Here is a 23,928-nt window from a genome sequence, read left to right as displayed (position 1 = left end):
TCCAACCTAAGCCAGTATACCAAATTTGAACATTACCTCTCAATTAGTTCTTGAGAAATGTGAGAAAACGCAGAAATAAAACAATAAAATCCCTTATCTTGGGCGTATCTTTGGCGTTATTTTAAACCCCTTCCAATACCATATCTTTGTAGCTCAGCTGAGCCTGTGTACGTAATTTGAACAGTTTTTACCAACTAGTTCCTAAAAAAGTTGAAATAACGCAGAAAAACGCTGTAGAAACGCGGATTTTTGGCGAAACTTTGGAAAATTTTCCCAACTCGTTCTTAGAACGCCTCTAGAAGGCCAACTGAACGTATTTGAACGTATTCGGCAGTAGCTATTTAGTTCTGTTGATTATGAATGAGTGAGTGAGTGAATCAGTGCCATTTTGCTTCTATTTATATAAATTTCCTTCATGGTTCATTGTACTGTGTGTGCTGTTCACGGACATTGGATCTACCTACAATGGTATACATTTCTAAGACATTATGAGTAGAATATTGCGAATCAAATCACTACAAAAAATCTGGTGTGACGCACTTACATAACCTTCCTTGCCATTATGAAAATTTCGGCGAAAACCGCCTCTTGTGTATCTGGCGTAAGAGTCGAGTTTTCCAAAATATAATTTGAAATTGATCAGCTGACGATATTAATACTGCTATCTCTCACAGTGAATGGTTCAATAGAATCAACAGCTGCCTCTCTCATTAAGTTTGCATTTGAATAATCATATTTTCTGGAGTTTCGAGCTTATTTATGATTTTAGGTGGAAATGTTACTGGACATTCATTATAGAGATGTTCATCAATTTTCTCCATTTAAATTTTTTTCTTTTTAATTGTTTCTGAATCCTGATAATTTGCAATCTAAAATCATACTTTGCATACATAGGGCGGAGCTCTTGAAATTTTTACAGATATGGGACATGTGGTATTTTATAGAACTCATCAATGACTATTGTATGTATGAATTTGATCAAAATCATTGAAGTCGTTTTCGAGAAAAACTATTTTTTTGACATGATTTTTGCCATTTTAGCCGCTATCTTGAACTGCGTGTGATCGAAATTGTTCGTGTCGGATCCTTATAGTGAAAGGACCCTAAGTTTCAAATTTCAAGTCATTGCGTTAATTGGGAGATTTAGAAATTCAGAAAATTGGGTACCTCATTTTTTTGGAAAGTAATAGTTTCCTTACCTATGGTAATAGGGCAAGGAAAGTGAAAAATCACGGTCAAGGCTAGTGGAATATAAAACGTATACTACTCTTCTACCCCAAGAGCTGAGTCCACAAGAGCAGTACATGTATTGGAGTGATCCGTGGTCAAGTGGGCAGAGTGCTTGCGTAGCAGCCTAGAGATCCCCGGTTCAAACCCCGCTCATAGTCAAAAGATTTTGAACAGGACACTCCCGTGTTATCGGATGGACACGTTAAACTGTCGGTCACGGCTAAAGTATGACAGTCGTAAGGCTCATTAATGGCCTGAATGAGTATATTTAGACGAGGTGGAACTTCCGTCAGTAACTCCCCACCAATAAAAGCCATACGAATATTATTATTATTATTAGTACATGATGTATTAAACCAACATAATATGTTGAACCCATGAAATTACAATATTTCGAATTATGTTTTTCCAAAAAAAATCTACTTGAAGACAAGAATGTCTAGAAAACGTTGTAATATATTTGTAATATTTAGAGACCAGTCGGTCGCATCAAATCACTCATCTACGTAGTTCTTAACTCTAGTTTTAAGATTTATGCATACCATCCCACACAGGCTAGGTCTCGGGGCGTTTCTTGTTTTGTTCATTCATATAAAGAACCTTATGATTATGTCATATCTCTGCAAATTTCTATGTTTCGATGATATGATACTGATTTTCCTGATGTATAAAATGTTTTTCATTTAATTTCAAAATGTTGCATTGTTTGATAATGTGATTTCAGTATCATTCCAATATTGGTCCATGATCAATATTTGGAATCTATGGATTTGTGCTATGGTGCTTATAAGAATAAAGAAATACTATGCTTTATTTCTCAGGAACAATGGATTTAGGGACTTTTATTACATAACCACTAATGAAAGAGTGGGATTCAAAAATTTCGAAAGTAAAGGCATAGTCTTAGAAGTTGGCTTGTCTAGTGAATATATCAAAGGAAGCATTGGCACTTTGGGAAAAGTGTGAGTTTCTAAGTTATCACATAGAGGAATATTCGGTGTATATGCCCACTATAGTGAGGTCCACGTTGTAATGGCAGTGTAGAAATATAGGAGAAGAACGTTGCCAATTCTCTGTCTACTCAATGCCTTCTATAGCTGATACAGGTTTATTGATGTAATATTAATTTTTCATTCACGTTTGAAATAATCAATTATATTTTATCAACCAAGAAATTATACTTTTCAATAATCTCATGTTGAGTTTTCATAGTTGAGATGGAATATTTTGTTAATTAATTATCAATTCTACGTTGTTGATAGCGATCTGGAAACAGAGAATAGCGAAAAGGAGATAGCGCTATCCGCTTTTTGAATGATAGACAAGGATAGCAATACCATTGCTAATCGAACACTGACATTATAAGGTGGACCTCACTATAACAGACTCAAGTATGCTCTGGAGCCACAGACAAGCCTCTTCTCCAGCAGCATGAACGTTGATGGTCAGCCCTCTGTGATATGAGTATTGTGGACACTCAGACATCAGGTGTTTCATTGATTGAATTAGACCACATTGGTACAGAGGTTCAGAGGTGTATCTCCATGATGTCGTCAGCTCAGCACATCTTCCTACCTGCGTCCTGAACCGGTTAAGGCCACACCATTCTCTACGTCTATTCGAGGATGAATTATTTTTCTATCATTACGAATTGTAATATTCCAGTCGTTAATTTATTCTTAATGGTTGTTCATTTCATGAAAGAAGCTTCTTGCTGATTAAATGTATGTGTATGCATGTCCAACCGTTAGTGACCAATGATGGGGCAACGGCAACGTGGAAGGGACTAAAATCGGCACCACGACTGTGCCCGACGTTCGCTCTGTGTCAATCGTGCATCTGTTTTTTCCAATGTATCATTTACTCCTGTTTGAGATTTTGCTTCCCCCTGGTCAATAACCCCCAAAGCTCCGCACATACACACATCGATTTTTGTCCGTATGTTATTTTGCCGTCCTTTCAAATTCTATTGGATGAACAGAATGATGGTGTTTGTCAAGTTCCGTTTCCTGATAGAATTCATAAGGACGGAAAAATATCTTACGAACAAAAATCCATGTGAGTATGCGCAGCTGAAGGGAGACTGATTAGCGTTTTTTAGCAGAGTGACTGATCCACATGTTCATGTGGTAAATAATCAAACTGGAACCGTTATTATTTAGGGCCGGTTTCCGAGCTCGGAATTTAGCTGAGTTCTAGACTTCAAATGGCTGAAGTCAGAAAATTGGCTCTCCGAAACGGGGAATAGTCGCAGTTTTTATTATAATATTTATTTTTTCATCTCTTCAATTGGTTTTTCCTGATCGAAATGAAACATTCCTAAATAATTCAAATTAGCTGAAACTCTACACTATTTTCTTTTGTGTTCAATTTTCTAGTTTTCCGAAATTCAATTTAAACGTGGATTACGACTACGCCCAGTTTCGGAAAACCAATTTTCTGACTCCAACTGTTTTAAGTCTAGAACTTAGCAAAATTCCGAGCTATGGAACTGGCCCTTAATAATTCGCTCTGATTAGGCGGAGTGATCCGAGGATCTTTGCATTTGACCTTGCAAGAACTTCATCATTCCAAACAACACATCATCTCAAAGAATTTGGAAATGTAAATTGTATATTTTATCATTTGAGACTCATGAGCTATATATCTGTTGTGTATCTGCCATACGCTAAACAATGATAATCATAATAATATATGAATAAATAAATAAATAGATAAATAAATAAATAAATAAATAAATAAATAAATATATATATATATAATATATATATATATCACTATCCCCAATTGTTTCCCCAATATGAAGATATTTGATGATTGTTCATTGAACTTGATTCTAATTCAATCTACAGGGAATGTAGTAGAATGAATGATGATAACTACCCGGATCTTTGGTCATCAAATGTCATGGAAGTGTCGGCGAGTGGAAATCAAAAAATGAGAATGAGCCCATTGGCTAATCCACACGATTTCTTCATCACTGTAGAGAGAGAACTATGGAAATGTGAAATGACGAATTCAATAGATAATACGGTAAGATAGACTAATATTCAATTCAAATTTAATTAAAAAAAGTTCTTTATCTCTCATAAAAAAAACAAAACAATATTACATATTTGAACGAGCGTTGGGGAAGTTCTCACTTTTGACTTTGAGATTGAAGTCATTTTCTGTCTGTTTATATGTTCGACAAGAACTTTAGAGAGAATTAATCAATCAACTTCAAATTTTGAACACGACTTCTTCGAGAAAATTTTTACAGGTCAAGTTCGTTGGGCAATGAAATTGACTCACTCCTTCGTCCTTTTTCATGATATGAAAATGACATTGAAAGTGCATAGCAGAAATTTTTTTTTTGATTTATCAGTCAGCTGGAATTATTTGCATGCTATTTCTGTAATTTTTCATTCATTTAAAGAAGCTGATTCTATTATCTGGCAGTTGTCACACAGACAGACATACTTTATGCGCCGACACATGATTTCAGCTGAATAATACACAACATTAATTTTTAAGTTGTATAACTTATCAACTCGCTTCCGTTAACGTCTGTCTGCCTGTCTGTAACATAATTAATACTACTTGTGATAGCAGTTGCTTTGACAATTTTTTCTGTTCAAAGTGTTAAAATATGAGTGTTAAATATGAGTGTAAAATATTAGTGTTCACCAACACTTGATTATTTAATGTATATAGGTACCGTACTCATTCTTTTTATTTTTGTATAATTTATTATTACCTTCCAATGGTGAGATCATTGAAAGGGTTTGAGATATCGATATGCGGGTTTCGCCATTAATTTTACTTTGAAATTCTGTATCGGAATCATGTATAACATGACTACCTCCCCATTTTATAAAATGAAGTTGGATTCGAAATGAAGTTGCATTCATATGGCGATCAAAAGTTTTGAAGCGACAGTAAGTTTTTTAAATTGGAATAGGATTCCCATAGAACCTTCTAATGCTATATCATACTTGTAAAAGATATATTCAGCTGTTTCCATAATAATTCTCACCAACTCGGTATGATTACAAGTTGCGGATCTCAGATATAAATACATGAGAGAGTTCTCTAGTATAATTGTATTTATACCAATATTGGAATGGGTTTCCACATACGGTTTTAAACCGGTTCTCAACCTGGGCTACGAGTAATCTTATCCCTTAGCCCAAATCCATCAAAACGAAAACTTGGTTTGAGCGCCTGTTGATTCTAAATAAACAAGAAATCATATCACAAAACCAATTCAAAATCATCTGACTTAGAGGCAACTGCCACTCAAACCTAGTTTTCGGTTTTAGTGAATTTGGACCTTAGGCTAGATACACACATATCGATTTTTGGATGTAAAATTTTTTACCGTTTCTATAAGTTCTGTTAGATTAAACAGATGATGTTTGTCAAGTTCTATTTAATCTGATAGAATTTTAAGGGACAGCAAAAATGTGTGTGTAACTGGCTTTAGGGTAGCTACACACACATCGATTTTTGAGCAGTATAGTAAGATCAGGGGAATGTAAAATAATTGTGATTATTTAGATAATTTTTTCAGCTTTTAAAAATGATATAGTCTATATCTTCGCGCGCTCTACGTCGATAGATGTGCTCTCCAGCGTTCTCCGAAGAAAATCTTGCATGATTTCTCGTACGTTTTTCCATAGGCATGAGGAAACAAGCTACAACTACTAGTAATTCTGTGAACAGTAGACTTCGCAAAGTAGTAAACCACAGCCTCCTCCTATACTGTACATCAGAGTAAATCCTGTCTTTATGTCGTGTCGGCTAGATATCGGTGTGAAAACGGCTGTTGGGGTTGGTGTATCAAAAATGCTAACATTAAAAGCTGATCTCCTTCAAGACATACTGGCAACAGGTCAGATCGAGTTGAAAGTAGAGAAAGGTCGAGAGAAAATAAGTTACTTTTGGTTATTAATCGCATTCGTCATGGCATGCAATTAAAGTCCATATGATAGCTGATTTTCCACTAAGTTTTATTGAGATACTAATTGCATGAGTCATTGCATGCAATTAATAATCCACTCGACAGATGTTATGATGAATTTATCTACAGTCTGAATTTCATAGTAATATTGGCGTTTGAAGGAGACTCCTTTTTCTTTTGTATTATCCTTTAAATGCAATTTCAAAAAAACCCTATATATACGTCGACGCGAAATTCAAAAAGGAACATACCTGTCAAATTTCATGAAAATCTATTGCCGTGTTCCTGGATAAGAATATTGCTGATCAAAACAACAAAAATAGTCATCATTGAAAGATTCAAGATGGCGGCCATGATAAACAGATTTTTTCAACGATTATAGTGGGAGGTATCGGATTAGTTCCACCACTAGAGTGATTAGAATTACCCAAACTATTTCGTGGAAATTTCAGTATTTTTCTCATGATTGTCATAACTTCAAAAGCTAGCTTGAAACATACATTTTTCAGGGATACAATTTCACTTTCCACCCTGCATATGAATTTGCAGTTGACATACACTAATATTATTCAAACTCCTAAAGCTTCGAAATGACATCGAGTTGAAGACTGTAAGTCCGTTTTCCACAGCTGGAGTGCATACCCTTGCACATCGCATACATGCTTCCCTCTCATATAAACAACGAACATGTTTCTCCTGGCTCTTGAGCTATTTAATTTTCCAATGACAATAATTAATAAATAAATTAAAAATCAATCATCGATAAAAAAATTAAAAACGTGAGAACATGAGCAGTGTCCTAGGAATCTATGCAAATGATTGTTCCTGAAAATTTAGTTGCAAGATATATCATTTCATGATACCGTGCGTGTATTTTGTACCATTTTTTTGAAAAATTGTTCATTTACTTTTTCAAAAAAGGTACTTTCATTTTCAATTTTTCTACTTTGTACCATTTAGGAAGTTGATTTATACTTATAGTATATTTATATACTTAATATTATATACAATAATATACTTCTTATTAATACTATTACCCATTTTGTCTGTGCTTATACTTTCTATCCTACTTATGATCTAAAAATTTCTCCACAGGTAACAATTTTCTACAGAGTGAAGAATAGTTATACATCACTGATGAGTATTGCTACTATCTATTACCACGACGGAGTAACGATTTCTGCAATAACATTAAAACATGGTCGCACAATGTATGAAATTGAACAAGTCAAATTTTTGACTAATCTGACAGATGTAACTTTCACCAAATATGGTGAGCACTTCATTTCAGTATTTCCTAGTGGATAGTAATCTATTCCTAGTCGGATAGTTATGTTCAATGTTTGTGAAAATATTCCTGTTTTTTTATATATAAACTGCAAGACTTTTTATGTAGAGCTGCCTCATATTAAGAATGGGGAAATCTTGAAACAGTAAGTTTGTGGGATATATTGTACTCTTCTTGAGGATTTCTTTCATAATAGCCTCCTGTGAGACAGAAAGAGGTTTCAAAACAGCTGAAGATGATCCACCCCATGCTAGGATGCCATATTCCAGGAGGGACTGAACATACGCATAATATACGGTCTTGCACTGAGCCACAGTCAACACCCGACTAATTTGACCGAATACGTTCAGTAATCTTCTTATTTTAACTTTGACTTGCTGGATATGAGGTACCCAATTTGATTTATTATCCAAGATAACCCCCAAGTATCTGAATTCCTCCACACGTTCAACAATACGGCAGTTACAGGTAATCGACCGCGGCTCACCACACACATCCAATCGCAGTTCATGCCCCCCTGGTTCGGCCTCCCTTCTGGTGAAAATTTTGTCTTATTAATATTTAGGGTAAGAATATTCATGTCTACCAACTTTTTAATTTTTAATAGGTCGGTGGATGCCTTATTGTATACTTCCCCCCAGGAACTCCCATAGGTGACGAGGGCCATGTCATCAGCAGAGAGATAATAAAGTTTACCTTCCAATTTCAACTTTGATACATCATTTATGTAAATTATGAAGAAAAGAGGACCAAGGTTACTGCCCTGCATCACTCCATAATCCACATTTATTGAATTGCTTTCAATACCATAGTAGTAGAAATGGATGGTTGAAAAACATCAACTCAGGAGTACTATCAACTCAGTTGATGGATCAACTCAGGAGTACTATCAACTCAGTTGATGGATCAACTCAGGAGTACTTTCAACTCAGTTGATGGATCAACTCAGTTGATGGATCAACTCAGAAGTACTATCAACTCAGTTGATGGATCAACTCAGGAGTACTTTCAACTCAGTTGATGGATCAACTCAGGAGTACTATCAAATCGGTTGAACTATCAACTCAGTTGATGGATCAACTCAGGAGTACTATCAAATCGGTTGAACTTTCAACTCAGTTGATGGATCAACTCAGGAGTACTTTCAACTCAGTTGATGGATCAACTCAGGAGTACTATCAAATCGATTGAACTATCAACTCAGTTGATGGATCAACTCAGGAGTACTATCAACTAAGTTGAACTATCAACTCAGTTGATGCATCAATTCAGGAGTACCATCAAATCGGTTGAACTATCAATTCACTTGAACCAACAAATAGAAAGAAGCTTGGATCAACTCAGTTGATGGATCAACTCAGGAGTACTATCAACTCAGTTGAACTATCAACTCAGTTGATGCATCAACTCAGGAGAACTATCAAATTGGTTGAACCATCAATTCACTTGAACCAACAAATAGAAAGAAGCTTGGATCAACTCAGTTGATGGATCAACTCAGGAGTACTATCAACTCAGTTGATGGATCAACTCAGGAGTACTATCAAATCGGTTGAACTATCAACTCAGTTGATGGACCAACTCAGGAGTACTATCAAATCGGTTGAACTATCAACTCAGTTGATGCATCAACTCAGGAGTACTATCAAATCGGTTGAACCATCAATTCACTTGAACCAACAAATAGAAAGAAGCTTGGATCAACTCAGTTGATGGATCAACTCAGGAGTACTATCAAATCGGTTGAACTATCAATTCACTTGAACCAGCAAATAGAAAGAAGCTTGCATTTTTCGAAAGTAGGTTCAACTCACTTGAATGAACAACAAGAATGAACCTTGTACCGTTTGAAAGTAAGCATGTGTTAAGAATAGCATGCAATCATTGAAAACAGCAATTTCTGCTGGATTTTACCAGTTTCAAGAACAATGAAACCATTTTATGTAGATACATTAATTCCAGTGTTGGATACCAGTAATATTGAAACAGATATTCATTCATCAATAGTACCACCCATTTGCAATGGGGCCAACAGACAACTCTGAATCTTCTTGTTCCTGCATCTTTACCATGAGCACCAGGTTGACTGTGGAGTTACTGTTTGAGTACAGAAAAGAAAATTGTGAACCATTCAAATCTTTGGAGAACTTTCTTGATTCAATGACTTTGATTTTCCCACATGCTTCAATTTACCTCTGCAACAATGATCAAATGGTTATTCTGACTTTTCCATACAGCCGATGTTACTGTGAAATGGCAGTGCAGTGCAGTTTTTAGTGAATAGCAAAGTAAGTACAATCTATATTGTTTATTATTATTGTTGGTTATTATTTTAAAAGATCCATTTCGATGAATACTTTGTGTGGGACTTTAAGATGTCTCCTCACACATCATGATGATCATTCAGTTTGAGACATAATAAATATTATTTAGAATTTTAAAAGACCCATTTTTGATGAATATTTTGTGTGGGAGACTTTAAGTAGGATGTCTCCTCATCATTATCCTAAATGAGAATAATGGCCACGCCCACCAGCATTAGGGGCATCAATGGGGGACCTATCTTTCTAGCTCAAGTTGGTCATGCAGGAGCATGGTTGGGGGTCGTCCACTCAGTGGTCAGTCAGTCAGTTCAATTACTGATCAGTCACTGTTCAGTCACTGTTCAGTCACTGTTCACTTACAGCTCACTAGAAGCTGCAATGAGATTGGATATAGTTGTTAAAGTATACATAATAAACAACAAGTAAAAAGATTTCCACCGTGGTGTAGTGATTAGCACTTCTGCTTTCCATTCTAGAGGACTCGGGTTTGAATTATTCATAAGGACTTGGGTTCGAATCTTCTTTGTATATATGGGGATGTAAGATGTTTGATTAAGGAATGTAGGTAGGTAGGTAGAGTGTAGGTGTAATTGTTTGTAAACCATTACACCACGATGGATATCTTTTGTTGAAATATGATTCAACATGAAAGTTTTCATGTTTCAGCTATCAATCATCATTCTTCAATCATGGTGGCTACAAGCATGCACCAAGCAGCGCTCTACCTTGTGCTAGTACTCAGTGCTAGTGCATTGGATCCAAAGTACAGGACACAGGAATTTCTCACTTCAAGGGAACACGGACTGGATACATCAAACATCCGTCATATGCAACAGTGCCTGCTAACATCAGGGATTCCTGCTCTAAGTGGTAATCAGTCAGCAATCGATCAAATGTACATCGATATCAGAGACTGGTACATGAATATGGCTGGGGAACGAGCTGTGGTGGGATCTCTCTGCAAAAAAGTCCACTGCGTATACAATCTGCACACCTGTCTTCACCCTACATTCACATTGTTGGACTTTCTGGAAGTGGTTGTTGTAAGGTCAGTCGAGGTCTGTGCACCGTACTGTGAAGAACAAGCATCCATTGTTATTACTACTCCAGTGAGTACTGCAACTGCTACAACAACTCTTGCTACTATCATCACAACTACTCAAGCTAGTACTACAACTCCTGCTAGCACTACAACTCCTGCTAGTACCACTCCAACTAGTACTGCTGCTACTACAACTCCTACCACTGTGCCAGACCCAGTAACAACATCAGCCTGCAGTAGACATGCGTGAGTGTGGAGACTGTCTACTAGTAACCAGCAACCAATGGATCATACAACCATTCCTAAACTTTGGAGATAAGGACCTGCCTGAACCATTTGGAACGGCTCAAAACTTCTTGAAGACATTGACATACCTCTTCCACGATGCTGAAGTATCAAGCTGCTGCACCGATCTATGTGAGGGAGCAGTCATCTTGAAATTCATGTTCGGCAGAGGATTTTGTGAAATAAGCAATCAACTAGGAGATTTGTATCATTGAATAGTTCTTGATATATTGGACTGAATATTATCTTTGTGCACTATATATATATTTTCATGCATACACTGTAAATAAACATCAAGTAATACCACAATTGTTGCACATTTTATTCCATACAACCTTCAACTTCTAGAGTAAGCACAAGGTGTGAGATAAAGCATAAATTACATCCTATACTGTAAGTCATTCAATACAATAGGAATCATCCTACTCTGATAAACTTATCTTTATGCAGGAAGTTGGTTAATCATGACTTCCGCCAACATCATGATCTGATGAACTTGTTGCCTCCAACTCAGGAGTACTATCAAATCGGTTGAACTATCAATTCACTTGAACCAACAAATAGAAAGAAGCTTGGATCAACTCAGTTGATGGATCAACTCAGGAGTACTATCATTTCACCAGTACTTCGTTGAAAGTAGAGTAAGGTGATTTCTTACCTATATGAGCTGTAAGTGAACAGTGACTGAACAGTGATTGAAAAGTGACTGAAAAGTGACTGGACAGTGACTGAAAATGAGGAAGTAGGATAGTCAATAATAACAAATGGTTCATTACACATAGTATTTATTGACAAACATATAATTAATCTTCAGTATTGAACAGAATATACAGCTGAAGAAGTCTTTCTCCTCGGCTATAATCATTGTTGGTGACATAACACTCAACTGATGGCTTATTCCTTTCACGAACAATGCATGGTCCATCAACTTCATCATATCCCCCAGTAGATAGCAGTGGCATAGGTCTGCGTATAGCCTTGTAGATGCTAATCTCAAAAGCTGAATCACCAGATGTTCCATCCTCCAGCCTGAATCGTTTCACATGTCCTGTACTCTCAATTTTTGTAAATCCTGCAAATTTAATCTCCTTTTGACCCAGTCCCAGTAGACATTTAGATTGTTGTCCGCATATAAAATCACACTTGTAGTATTGGTCTTGATTGAGAACACTCAACACAATCTTCACATCCTTATCCCTCCAGTTGGGTACCTTCTCAAGATTAACAATAGCAGCCATTCTACCCTTATCCAACTTGGAGAAAGATTTTAGCAGTATGCAAGTGTCATCAAACATGACAGTGAATTTCATTGCAAGTCCTGGTGGGCAATGACGCATTGCCCTCTTGTTGATATTATCCTTGATACTCTTCATAGTTTGCGTGGAAACTTTCAGCAGGAAACATTTCACATCGGTGGAGGTTACATGAGTATTTCTCAATGGGTTGTGAAGATCATCACATATATAGAAAACGTTGCTATCCTTGACTGCATCAACAACAGCCTGCTGCTCCTGCCTGAGTCGTATGCATGCACAACTATGAGATTCACGATCTGCACAAAACTCTAAATGACCACTCTCCTTGAAAAAGTCACTCAATGTCATTATACCATGATAATTCAGTTCAGCTTCAAGCTCACTCACTGCATTAAGCATAATACGTTCACGTTCACTGTCTGACAACATTGTAAGACCGAGTGCATTTTTTTGTCAGCATCATCTTTTATACTCTGAGAACTCACAAAGATACAAGAATCTCACATTTATATCAGTTTTATGTGAAAATAAAAATTAAAGTACAAACTGGCAAAACTGATTAAGTAGTTTCAATCGAATGAATGTTTCAATCAGAATTGTGGTAGGAGTGGTCCGTTGCATATGGTCTACTTTTGTTCAATATTTAATCCCATTACACATCAAGGTGAATCACAATTCAAAATAAATTATGTAGTTAGAACATTGGCAAAATGTTACAACAACGTCAGCTCACATATCAATATCAACAATATAATAACACATAATCAAATCAAATGAATCTTGAGATGATTCACATGATGCACGAATTAAACTATGAAAACAATATTATAATAAATAAAAATAAAACTCCTTGATAATTAGTTTTCAATAGTACAATTATCACAATAATAAACCATAAAAGACAACTTATTTGAATAATTATCCATTCATAATAATTCATATAATAATCCATTCAAAATGCTCCCCAAGAAGAGGATGTCTCTGAAGAGTTGCTAAGAATTCAATCATCTCATCAGAAAAGCCATCATCATGACCTGAACTAGTCAACACAAAACCGACTAATTTCATCTGCAGTTGCAAAACTCTGGTCCAAATCACCTGATTTGCGTCTTTTCATATCAATAAATAATCACTTATCTTGATTAGATGTGTTATTTTTTCATCTACCTCACCACCACTCTAGAATAGAGTAGATTATATAGAAGAGGACTCTTGTCATACACATTAGTCTATTGCTAACTGTTTACACAGAAAAAATGATTGCAAAAATCAGCAGATGTATATTGTGAAACAAAAAATATCACAGAGGATCATCAATTTCTAGTATGTGTATTTTATTCTTGAATGCTCAGTGACATCATACAAACAAAAAAAAATATATATCCTCTGTGGTGTAGTAGATCTTTCAGGTTTGATGATACTTGCCTTACCTTATACCTTTCCTAAGAGTACAGCTCTAAGTCTCGAACCTGGGACGTTGAGTATAACAGATAAGACTGCTACCCATTACACCACAGTGGATATCTACTTTGAACTGATAAAATTGCTAATGATAACCATTTTTGAGCTTTCCTTATAATCCAAAGAGTTGAGTCCAATTAGATTATGATAAAAAATTATCTATGCTAACAAACATAAGGCTATTATGAGTGACCTTGTGAGCACACACATAATACCAGGAGTAGCAATACATGCTTTTGCATCATAGAGATTCTTTTGGAAAAAAAAATAGTTCTTCAAAGTCCTTCCCCATTTCAATTAAAGAACTATTTTTTTTTCAATTATCATCAATAAGTGATGTAAGAGGATAGAGAGGAATATGTATTGGAAAAAAAACAATAATCCTGCTAATAATAGATTTATTGATGAAAAATACAATGAGAGCATAATATTATCTTCGATTTTAAGAACATTTTCATTTTATATTTAAATAACAACACATTTATTTATTCTAAATAAATATCTATATTGCAATAGTGCAGGTTTGATTCATATTCATTTCTTATTACTTCTAGTTCATTAAAATTGATTTTTAATTTATAATGAATATCATCATTTATTATCAATGAAATGCTACATTCTATATTTTCTTCTACCTCTTCTATATCCATATCTACTATAGTCCTACCAAATGAACTCGAAACTACCATTTTTTGGATTACAAATCATAAGTAATGTGTATACTTTTACTAGTAATATGGTATACAAGGATGTTCAAAATTTTTCCTGCCATCTGAAAAAAAATGAATAGAATCTATGAATACAATAGTATATTTTTTTACTTTTTTTATGAATTAAAACTGAACAGTGAAGAAGATGGTTATGAAAATTGATGCTTACGGTATTTTTAGTTCATTTTTTTTTACTTTAATCTTTGTTCAATGAAAAAAGTCCATAGGCCAAAGTATTTATTCCATCTTCACAAATAATTCTCTTATCATCCTGATTACTTAATGAAATTTTGTTACTTTCCACTGTATTCATAATATGTTCATTAGATCTGAATGTGCTCATCAAATAGTAAATACATTTCATAATCTGTTAAAATTTCCAATTCAATTTTAGTATATGAAAGCATTGCATCAAAACTGAATCCTGGTAGTGTATAGTAATGAGCACAATCTAAATTATATGAACTCAAACAAACTCTTCGAATCCTCTCTATTACTTTTTTTATGAATTAAAACTGAACAGTGAAGAAGATGGTTATGAAAATTGATGCTTACGGCATTTTTAGTTCATTTTTTTACTTTAATCTTTGTTCAATGAAAAATGCCCATAGGCCAAAGTATTTATTCCATCTTCACAAATAATTTTCTTATCATCCTGATTACTTAATGAAATTTTGTTACTTTCCACTGTATTTATAATATGTTCATTAGATCTGAATGTGCTCATGAAATAGTAAATACATTTCATAATCTGTTAAAAGTTCCAATTCAATTTTAGTATATGAAAGCATTGCATCAAAACTGAATCCTGGTAGTGTATAGTAATGAGCACAATCTAAATTATATGAACTCAAACAAACTCTTCGAAAGTTTTCAAAAACATCACATAGCAAAATAACATCCAGTTTTAGATAAAGATCACTGTATTCTCCTAATGTTTGTATTTTGAATGATTGCCATACTTTGTGAGCATGAATATAATCTTGAATTGGAGAAAAAACAATAATCCTGCTAATAATAGATTTATTGATGAAAAATACAATGAGAGCATAATATTATCTTTGATTTTAATAGCATTTTCATATTATATTTAAATAACAACACATTTATTTATTCTAAATAAATATCTATATTGCAATAGTGCAGGTTTGATTCATACTCACTTCTTATTACTTCTAGTTCATTGCTTGATGGGGTACAAGATAAATATGGAACTAATAAATATTCAAAATCAACATATAGTACTATTGGAACTCTAAACTTATTCTGATAATTCTTAAATTTAAGTATTGGGTCAATATTATCACTAATATTTTTCTCAGGCATCATAACTTTTGTTATTTTTTTCTTCGAACATAATCTTTGATGGGTTTTGAAATTTTTCTTCACTCTTGCATCAAAGTATGAGAAACATCTTTTACAAATTGTTATTTTATTTTCACGTTTTGTCAATTGACTTCTAATGAGTCTTGATAAATTTTTAATTGAACAATAATGATATTTCCCATTCTCTTGCAATATTAATAAATCAAAATGCTTTCTCTTCTCATAATCACATATTTTCATCTAGAGAGTAAACGTTTATTGATATGGACTTGTTGTTCTTTTCAAAAACTTTTATATCTTTGATTGGTGTGAGGAAAGAGATTCCTTTGAAATTGAATTTTGATATTAGATTTCTATGATGATATGATATTCTTTCAGGACGGATCTGAACATAATCAGAAAGAATACCCCACATAAAACATTTGTTATCAATATTCTTACAGTTGATTATAACCCTTTTATTTTGTATTTTTTTAGGAAGTGGAATATAAGATCTACCTCTAAGAGGTTTGTATTTGTTCACTCTTATAAGAACACCATCAATTTTCAAAAGTGCCCATCCCGATTGATATCCTTCATATATGGATTCTTCATGACAAATTTTCTTCAAAACATACTGTAATACATTCTCTAAATTCGATGACTTTACAATAGTAATGTTCTTGGTTTTGAAAGTGCGATCTTGATAATCGAAATCATGAGAAATTGATTTTTTCTTATATGTACATTCTACAAGAATATTGAATTTTAAACATTGATGTTGATTTAAAATAAGTGATAATAAGTTGATAATTTTCAATTTAATACCAATCAATAGCTTACAAATATCCTTATATTTATCATTCTTGTAATAATAAGTCTTTAATGCATTATTGAATGCACTCTCCAATTCTGTGAACTGACCAGTGGTAACTTTTATTCTATCTTTTTTTCTTCTGCCCCCTCTGAATAAATGAATATTGCTGCTCATTGCTTCTCATTTGTTATCTAAAAAAAAATGAAGAAAAGTGATGTAATAATATTATGTTTAAATACGTTTTCCTATCTGATGGATACAGAACAAATCAATTTTGCATATTGCTATTGAATGCATTAATTTTGCGTGATTCTTTTACAACATTAGATTTTTTAGATAACTCTTTCAAAAATATTTTCAATCCATCATTAATTTTTATAAATTTTTCATCATTGTTGTTCTTTGCAATAAATATAACCTTTTTGTTGATTTTTCTCCACCTAGAACTCTCATCAATATTTTTTAAATCATTAACATCTATTATTTCAACTTTCACCAAAATTCCCCCCTTTGAAATATTTTCACTCTCACATGTGAGTATTTCCTGCTTTGTCTGGTCCCTAATCATGAATGACTGTGTTAATGTTTGATTATTAAACTTTTTACCCTCAATTTTATTAAAAATTGATTCAAAATCTGAATCATCCCCACTCATCTCTACATCATCATCATCATCATCACTAAAACTATCTGATTCATTTATTATACTACAGTTATTTGATGATATGAAATTTTCAGCTATTTTCACAATTGAATCACACAATTCTTGAGAGTATTTTTCATCATTAAGTTTCAATTTGTATTTTTTAATTGAAAGCCCTGTTGAAATAAATTCTTCAAAACGATCTAATGCTAATTCAATAGTCAATATATTCAAAAGACTTTTCTGACTTGAAGATGAATCCTGATAACCACATTTCATGCATTTGAACAGTTTCTCTATAACATAAAAAATATTTGATAGTTTTTTCTCATTTTTAACTTCTTTTTCAAGGTATAGAATAAACTTCTCCCATAGATCAATGCTGTTCACTCCTTGAATGTGTATAAGTTGAAATAGAGAAAGTATTGAAATCATCTAGAAAAAAATGCTACTATACAGCCACTATCATCTTCTGTTAACACCAAGACTACTTCAACATCAAGACTGTCTACTCTGCTACTATTTGCCAGCACTATCACACAATATCCTAACAAAGTAAGTTTATTTTTTATATTTTCTCTGTCTGAAAACAGCATACTGAGTTTGATGAATTATTATCTTATGCCATCATAATTTTTGTCTCTTTTTGCTACCATCATCAGTGGAACCAAATCCACCATCACCTCTTTATTTTCTCAATACATTACAATTTTCTATGTCATTGATAATCTTATGAAAAACAATTTGTGCAATTTCATCTCCTTTTGTAATTTTGAAATCTTCTGCCCCCAAATTGTACAGCATGACTCTGATATTTCCTCTATAATCACCATCAATAACCCCCCCCCCCAAAAAAATTATTTTATGGTTCCTAACCATCCCTGATCGTTCATATATCTTTCCAAAAGTATTTTTGGACAGTTAACTTCTAGATCTAAAAAAATTTTTAACAATGATTTTGATTCAATTGTTCTTGATACTGGACTTTTTAGATCAAATCCAGCAGAATTTACCGTTCCCTTTCCAGGGATATATGCATGCTCTGTGATTCTTTTGAATATAATAGACATCTTGTCTTTTTACACAGAGCAAATATGAAGAATAAACTCACTTCAATTAAATTTTGTTGATGAAAATTGGTGTTGGTAGCCTACTGTCTTGAAGCTGGAGCAAACTCACACCTCAATAAAATTTGGCTGATGAAGTTTGGTGTTGGTAGCCTACTGTCTTGAAGCTGGAGCAAACTCACACCTCAATAAAATTTGGCTGATGAAGTTTGGTGTTGGTAGCCTACTGTCTTGAAGCTGGAGCAAACTCACACCTCAATAAAATTTGGCTGATGAAGTTTGGTGTTGGTAGCCTACTGTCTTGAAGCTGGAGCAAACTCACACCTTAATAAAATTTGGCTGATGAAGTTTAGTGTTGGTAGCCTACTGTCTTGAAGCTGGAGCAAACTCACACCTCAATAAAATTTGGCTGATGAAGTTTGGTGTTGGTACCCCACTTGAGATTGGAGCTGAGCCTACAAAATACTAAAAACAATATTAAGTAAATACAGGTGGGATGGTAAGGCAGAGATACATGAATTCCCAAGTGAGCAGGTTTATTCTCTACCCTTTGTTGAGTACACAGGTGATCTTTAAAAACGATTCCTTACTGAGCTCAACTAAAACCTTTTTCAATTATAAAGTCTTCAAAATTACACTATCTTTGGAACAGCAGATAATAGAGAAATCTATCTTTACAAGTTAGATTATAGCAAAGGAAAAATGTATGAGCAAAACGAAAATAATATTACTATTCCCAAGTGAGCAGGTTTATTCAACTTAAACCTTTTCCAATTATAAAGTCTTCAAAATTACACTCTCTTCGGAACAGCAGATAATAGAGAAATCTATCTTTACAAGTTAAAAGTGAAAAGTTTAGGTTAGAATTGAAAGTCAAGCAGAAGGATTCGAACAGCAGGACGTGGTGCGGGGTGGAGGTAACGGTTTTCGGACGTCTGATAGCGATAAGTACAACTGTGTTATCTACCTCAACTATATAGATCATCATTGATTTCTGCAATAGCTGAACTCAGTTAGTCCTACCTGTATATATATATTTATTTATTCAGATACCGTAGAATTCGAATAGCTAAGCCAGTCTTACTGTTAAATACACTGAATACTGTTTACTTTCACTTCTGAGTTCTGGAAACAAAAATCCAATTATAATGTCGTTGAATGCTGATAGATTAAAAGTAATTCTAGAGGAATTTAAATCCGAAATTCTTAAAAACACAGCAAATATCATAAAACAAGAAATAAATTCTCTTAATTTATCATCAATTATTTCGGAACAAAATAACAAAATTGAAGAACTTGGTAAACAAAATGAAAAATTAAGACAAGAGCTACAGAAGCAAAATAGCCTAATAAATAATATTAAAAGGGAGAATAACCTAATGTTCTATGGAGTAATGGAGCCTTCTGATGAGAATGAAGATCAGGTCATGAACAGGATCCTGCAAATATGCAATGAAACAATAGCGGTAAAAGTTGATGCAAATGATGTGAATTTTGTCAGAAGAGTGGGAAATAAGACAGACTCTAGTGTTCGCCCTATTATTTTCTCTCTAACTTCAGGATTTAAGAAAACCAGCATTTTGAGGAATTGTGGTAGGCTAAAAAACACGAAAATTTTTGTTGCACAGGATATGGATAGGAAATCAAGACAAAGACGTGAGGAGCTGAACGAGATTTGAAAACGACTAGTCAAAAATAATCATAGCGCTAAAATGAGAATGAATGGCTTAGAGATAGATGGGAAGTTTGTTAGATATGATGATTTGATTCAGGAGCACTACATGGAATCGGAATCCGGAGGAAATCTACAAGTGGAGTCGAATAAAAAGAAGAGGAAAGGTGAAACCCTTCAAAGGCAGATAAGGAAAACTACCCCAAATCAATCACGAAATAACTCTGATATTACACAATTTTTTCGTCCCTCAGGTCCAGACAGTAATATTGCATAATGATGAATCTGAAAATAGCAGCCCTACGCACAAAATTATAAGGAATAGTTCTACAAATGCTAATGATGAGAAGTCTGATATGAAGGTATTGTTCTGGAATATTGGAGGTTATAATAATGTCTATAACTTTACTAAGGAAACAATCAATAGCCTGACGGAGAACGCGATCATTTGCTTCTCTGAAACATATCTTGTTAACAGCGAATTTCATAGACCGGCTTGGTTTGAGGATTATAATGTTTTCACTTCAAATGCAACTAGAATAAATGTTGGAGGAAGACCAAGCGGAGGATTTATTACACTTGTGAAAAAGTACTATAATGACACTACGATACTAGATGATAACCGGTATTGGCTGGTATTGAAGGTGAAATTTTGGGGCTTCTCCCTCATCGTTGGAAATGTCTACTGGAGACCTGGTGCAAGTACTGATGCATGTGTGGACTTATTGACAGATTTTATGCGGGATATCAGATATAGCGAATCGGCTGCTGAAATAATTCTTGGAGGAGACTGGAATGCAAGAATTGGGTTGCTCAATCAGTACGTCGAAGAATTGTCAGAGGAGTCGCAGCTAAGTAGTGAAAGACAGTCGAAGGATACTACCTGTGATACTCGAGGTCGCAAACTAGTGGAAGTAATGGAGGATAATGGAATGCTGGTACTGAACGGTAGATCCATAGGTGACAGCTATGGCGAATTTACAAACATGACATATAATGGAAGCAGCACTGTTGACATGGCATGGATAACTTTCGAGCTTGTGAACCACTTAAAAAGATTTGAAATTGCTCCCATCTTAGAGACCAGTAGTCACATGCCCATTGTAGCTACTCTAGAAACACCATGTGAGTATACTGCGCCTGATTTGCCGGTCGTCCAAATAGATAGAACAGTTTCTCACTATGACCTATCTAGGGGAAAAATTAATCAATTCAGGGCCCTGCTAGAAGAAAATCGTGGAATTTATTTCCATTCAAATAATGTCAATGAATTGTATGATAAACTATCCTCTTCTATCCGAGAGACTGCATTACTGTCTGGAGTTTTGACAATTAAGAAGATCTCTCCTAATGGGAATAAACATGTATTTCAAGATAAGCCCTGGTACAATCAGGAGTGCACTGAGGCAAAGAGAGAACTGCGCAGGAAATAGAGGAAATTTAGTAAGGGTCCGACTGAAGCCAATCTGTCGAATCTATTACAGGCCAAGAAAAGTTATAAAGAGGTCACAAGACTTGCAAAAAAAGTATTTCACGAGAACTTACTGAATGAATTACATAATGCAAAGGACAGCAAATCGTTTTGGAAAGTTATTAAGAAGAATACTCGAAAATGGCCAAAGCAAAATCCAAACTGTGTGGTTAGCCTTGATTCTTGGATCCAGTACTATAGAAATTTCTATACAGAGCCACGCTTGGAACTCGTATTGTCCCCAACACCCTCAGTTCAGATTATGGATGATGAAATAAGTCTAATGGAACTACAAAGGGTCATCAATAAGAGTAAGTTGGGAAAGGCACCTGGAGCAGATGGACTAAGCTATGAATTGTTCAAGATTCTGCCTGCTGCATGGGACCATTTCATATTAAACATGTTCAACACCATCTTCACTACAGGAGCAGTACCACAAGATTGGGGGAAGATTATAATGTTCCACTTATTCAAGAAAGGGGATCCAAGCTTGCCAGACAACAACTATCGAGGAATTGCTCTAATCAATGCCATAACAAAACTGTATACTGGCATATTGGCTGAGAGGATAATGCAGTGGGCTGAATCGGAAGGTAAACTCCCAGAGGAGCAGAGTGGCTTTAGGAAAGATAGAGGATGTGTGGATAACATATTTGTGCTCAGCTCAGCACTGAACATTGCAACTCGATTGAAGAAAAGAACTGTTTACACCATGTTTGTGGATTTCAGAAAAGCCTTTGATAGTTTGGATTATTCAAAATTGTGGCCCAAGCTCTACAACCTTGGAATATCTGCAAAGATGATAAAGTCAATAAAGTCTCTATATGATTCTGCACACATTCAGCTAAGCGATAACAATGAATTGGGAATTGAAATTTCAAAAGGTGTCCTGCAGGGCGATTCCCTGAGTCCTTTGCTTTTCTCTCTGTTCATCGGTGACATTGTGACATTTTTTGAGAGTCAGGGTTGTAGAGGAGTGAATTTGAGTGCCAGTCAGGATCTAGTGGCTTTGCTTTATGCGGATGATCTTGTGATTTTGGACATGACTTGGGTTGGCATAATGAGAGCATTGCGTCTCCTGGAGGAATACTGTGTGCAGAACGGTCTTGAGGTGAATGTTCTGAGGACGAAGGTAGTACCGGTCAGAAGAGGAGGTAGCGGAGTTAAGAAGAATGTTACTTACCAGAATCAGGAGATTGAGACTTCAAGCACATACTGCTATTTGGGAACAGTCTTTTCATCATCTGGACTTTTCTGCGCTAATGTACAAGAAGCAAGTAAAAAAGCAAGGGTGGCATCTGCAAAAGTTAAGGAAATCCTGACCACCACAAAGACAAGCAGATTTCGGACGATCTTCAAGCTACATCAGTCCATTGTTGCCTCCACTCTCCTGTATGCAGCTGAAATCTGGGCTCCATCATACTGTGAGAAACTTGAATCGACTGAAAAACAGTTTTTCAAGTCTTTGTACTTCCTGAGGAAAAATTCTCCTATGCATTTTGTGCGTCTTGAGATGGGATTGGACCACATCGAGTGCAGAGTATTGAAGGGAATGTTAGCATGGTATTTAAAGGTTAAGAGAATGAGAGGTGACCGCTTGCCAAAAATATGTCTTGAAAGACTGACGGAATTAGATGCACAGCCCAACAATAAAGAAAAGTACAACTGGATGACGCAACTTAATCGGAAGCTCAACAGTGCCAATCTTGGTGAGAGTTTGATCGCACTAGAATCCAAGAGAGATATAGATGCCCTAATAACCAAATTTAAGGAGCACAAATTAAAAACGGATGTCGATAGGGTGATGATTTCTCACTACAATCCGCTTTATCGTTGTATTTGTGGTTTGGGTGCTGAGGAGGAGTACTTGAACTTCGGGAAAAGCATATGGAAGATGCGTCTCATCAGCCAGCTGAGACTTGCTCAGCCAAACTTTGCAAGAATTTATCACAAGGGGTACACGGCATCTTTCTCAAGTGAGGAAATCTGCTTGCTGTGCAACCAGTGGGCTGATAACAGCTTATGTCACGCTCTCTTTGGATGTCCGACTTTTGATGACAACAGAAGAAAGTACTTGGCGGAGTATCTGCGGGGGAGCCAGGAACTTGACGAACAGTATAAAGAACTATTACACATAGAGACACCAGCCAAGATGGATAAGATTTGTTTTTACTTTTTCAGCTACATAAGATTCAGGAGATTCGTCGATGAGTTGGACTGATATCTGATCTGTTTTTTTGTGGCAAGACTGATTAAGGACAAATATGTTTTCAGTTTTCCTATTTTCAAATGATATTTTGTATTTATATAATATGTAAACAAACTCAACTCCATTTGTATGTTTAAAAAAACGAAAGCAAATAAAATATTCTATTCTATTCTATTCTATTCTTTACAAGTTAGATTATAGCA

At 34.9% G+C, this 23,928-nt stretch overlaps 2 protein-coding genes across 4 annotated transcripts in view; both read left to right on the top strand.

Moving 5' to 3' along the window:
• Positions 1 to 23,928, top strand: part of LOC111064557 — a 595,337-nt gene that overhangs the window by 426,040 nt on the left and 145,369 nt on the right. For all 3 annotated transcript variants that reach the window (XM_039441820.1, XM_039441821.1, XM_039441819.1), the window contains exons 26-28: positions 2,052 to 2,192; positions 4,083 to 4,263; positions 7,271 to 7,448. In XM_039441820.1, coding sequence (XP_039297754.1) covers positions 2,052 to 2,192; positions 4,083 to 4,263; positions 7,271 to 7,448 — 500 coding nt within the window. The remainder of the gene's footprint in view (positions 1 to 2,051; positions 2,193 to 4,082; positions 4,264 to 7,270; positions 7,449 to 23,928) is intronic.
• LOC120354509 (integumentary mucin C.1-like) lies at positions 9,579 to 11,400 on the top strand. The gene is made up of 2 exons (XM_039441822.1): positions 9,579 to 9,751; positions 10,454 to 11,400. Exon 2 carries the CDS (start codon positions 10,477 to 10,479, stop codon positions 11,077 to 11,079), a length of 603 nt encoding a protein of 200 aa, XP_039297756.1. The 5' UTR covers positions 9,579 to 9,751; positions 10,454 to 10,476; the 3' UTR covers positions 11,080 to 11,400.

This window comes from Nilaparvata lugens, chromosome X (genome assembly GCF_014356525.2).
Source record: "Nilaparvata lugens isolate BPH chromosome X, ASM1435652v1, whole genome shotgun sequence".
Taxonomy (NCBI): domain Eukaryota; kingdom Metazoa; phylum Arthropoda; class Insecta; order Hemiptera; family Delphacidae; genus Nilaparvata; species Nilaparvata lugens.
The sequence above is the reverse complement of the archived record's forward strand: the minus strand, read 5'-3'. Positions and strand labels throughout refer to the sequence as shown.

Coding starts and splice junctions, on each gene's coding strand:
- LOC120354509 (XM_039441822.1), top strand. CDS start 10,477: ATGGTGGCTACAAGCATGCACCAAGCAGCGCTCTACCTTGTGCTAGTA.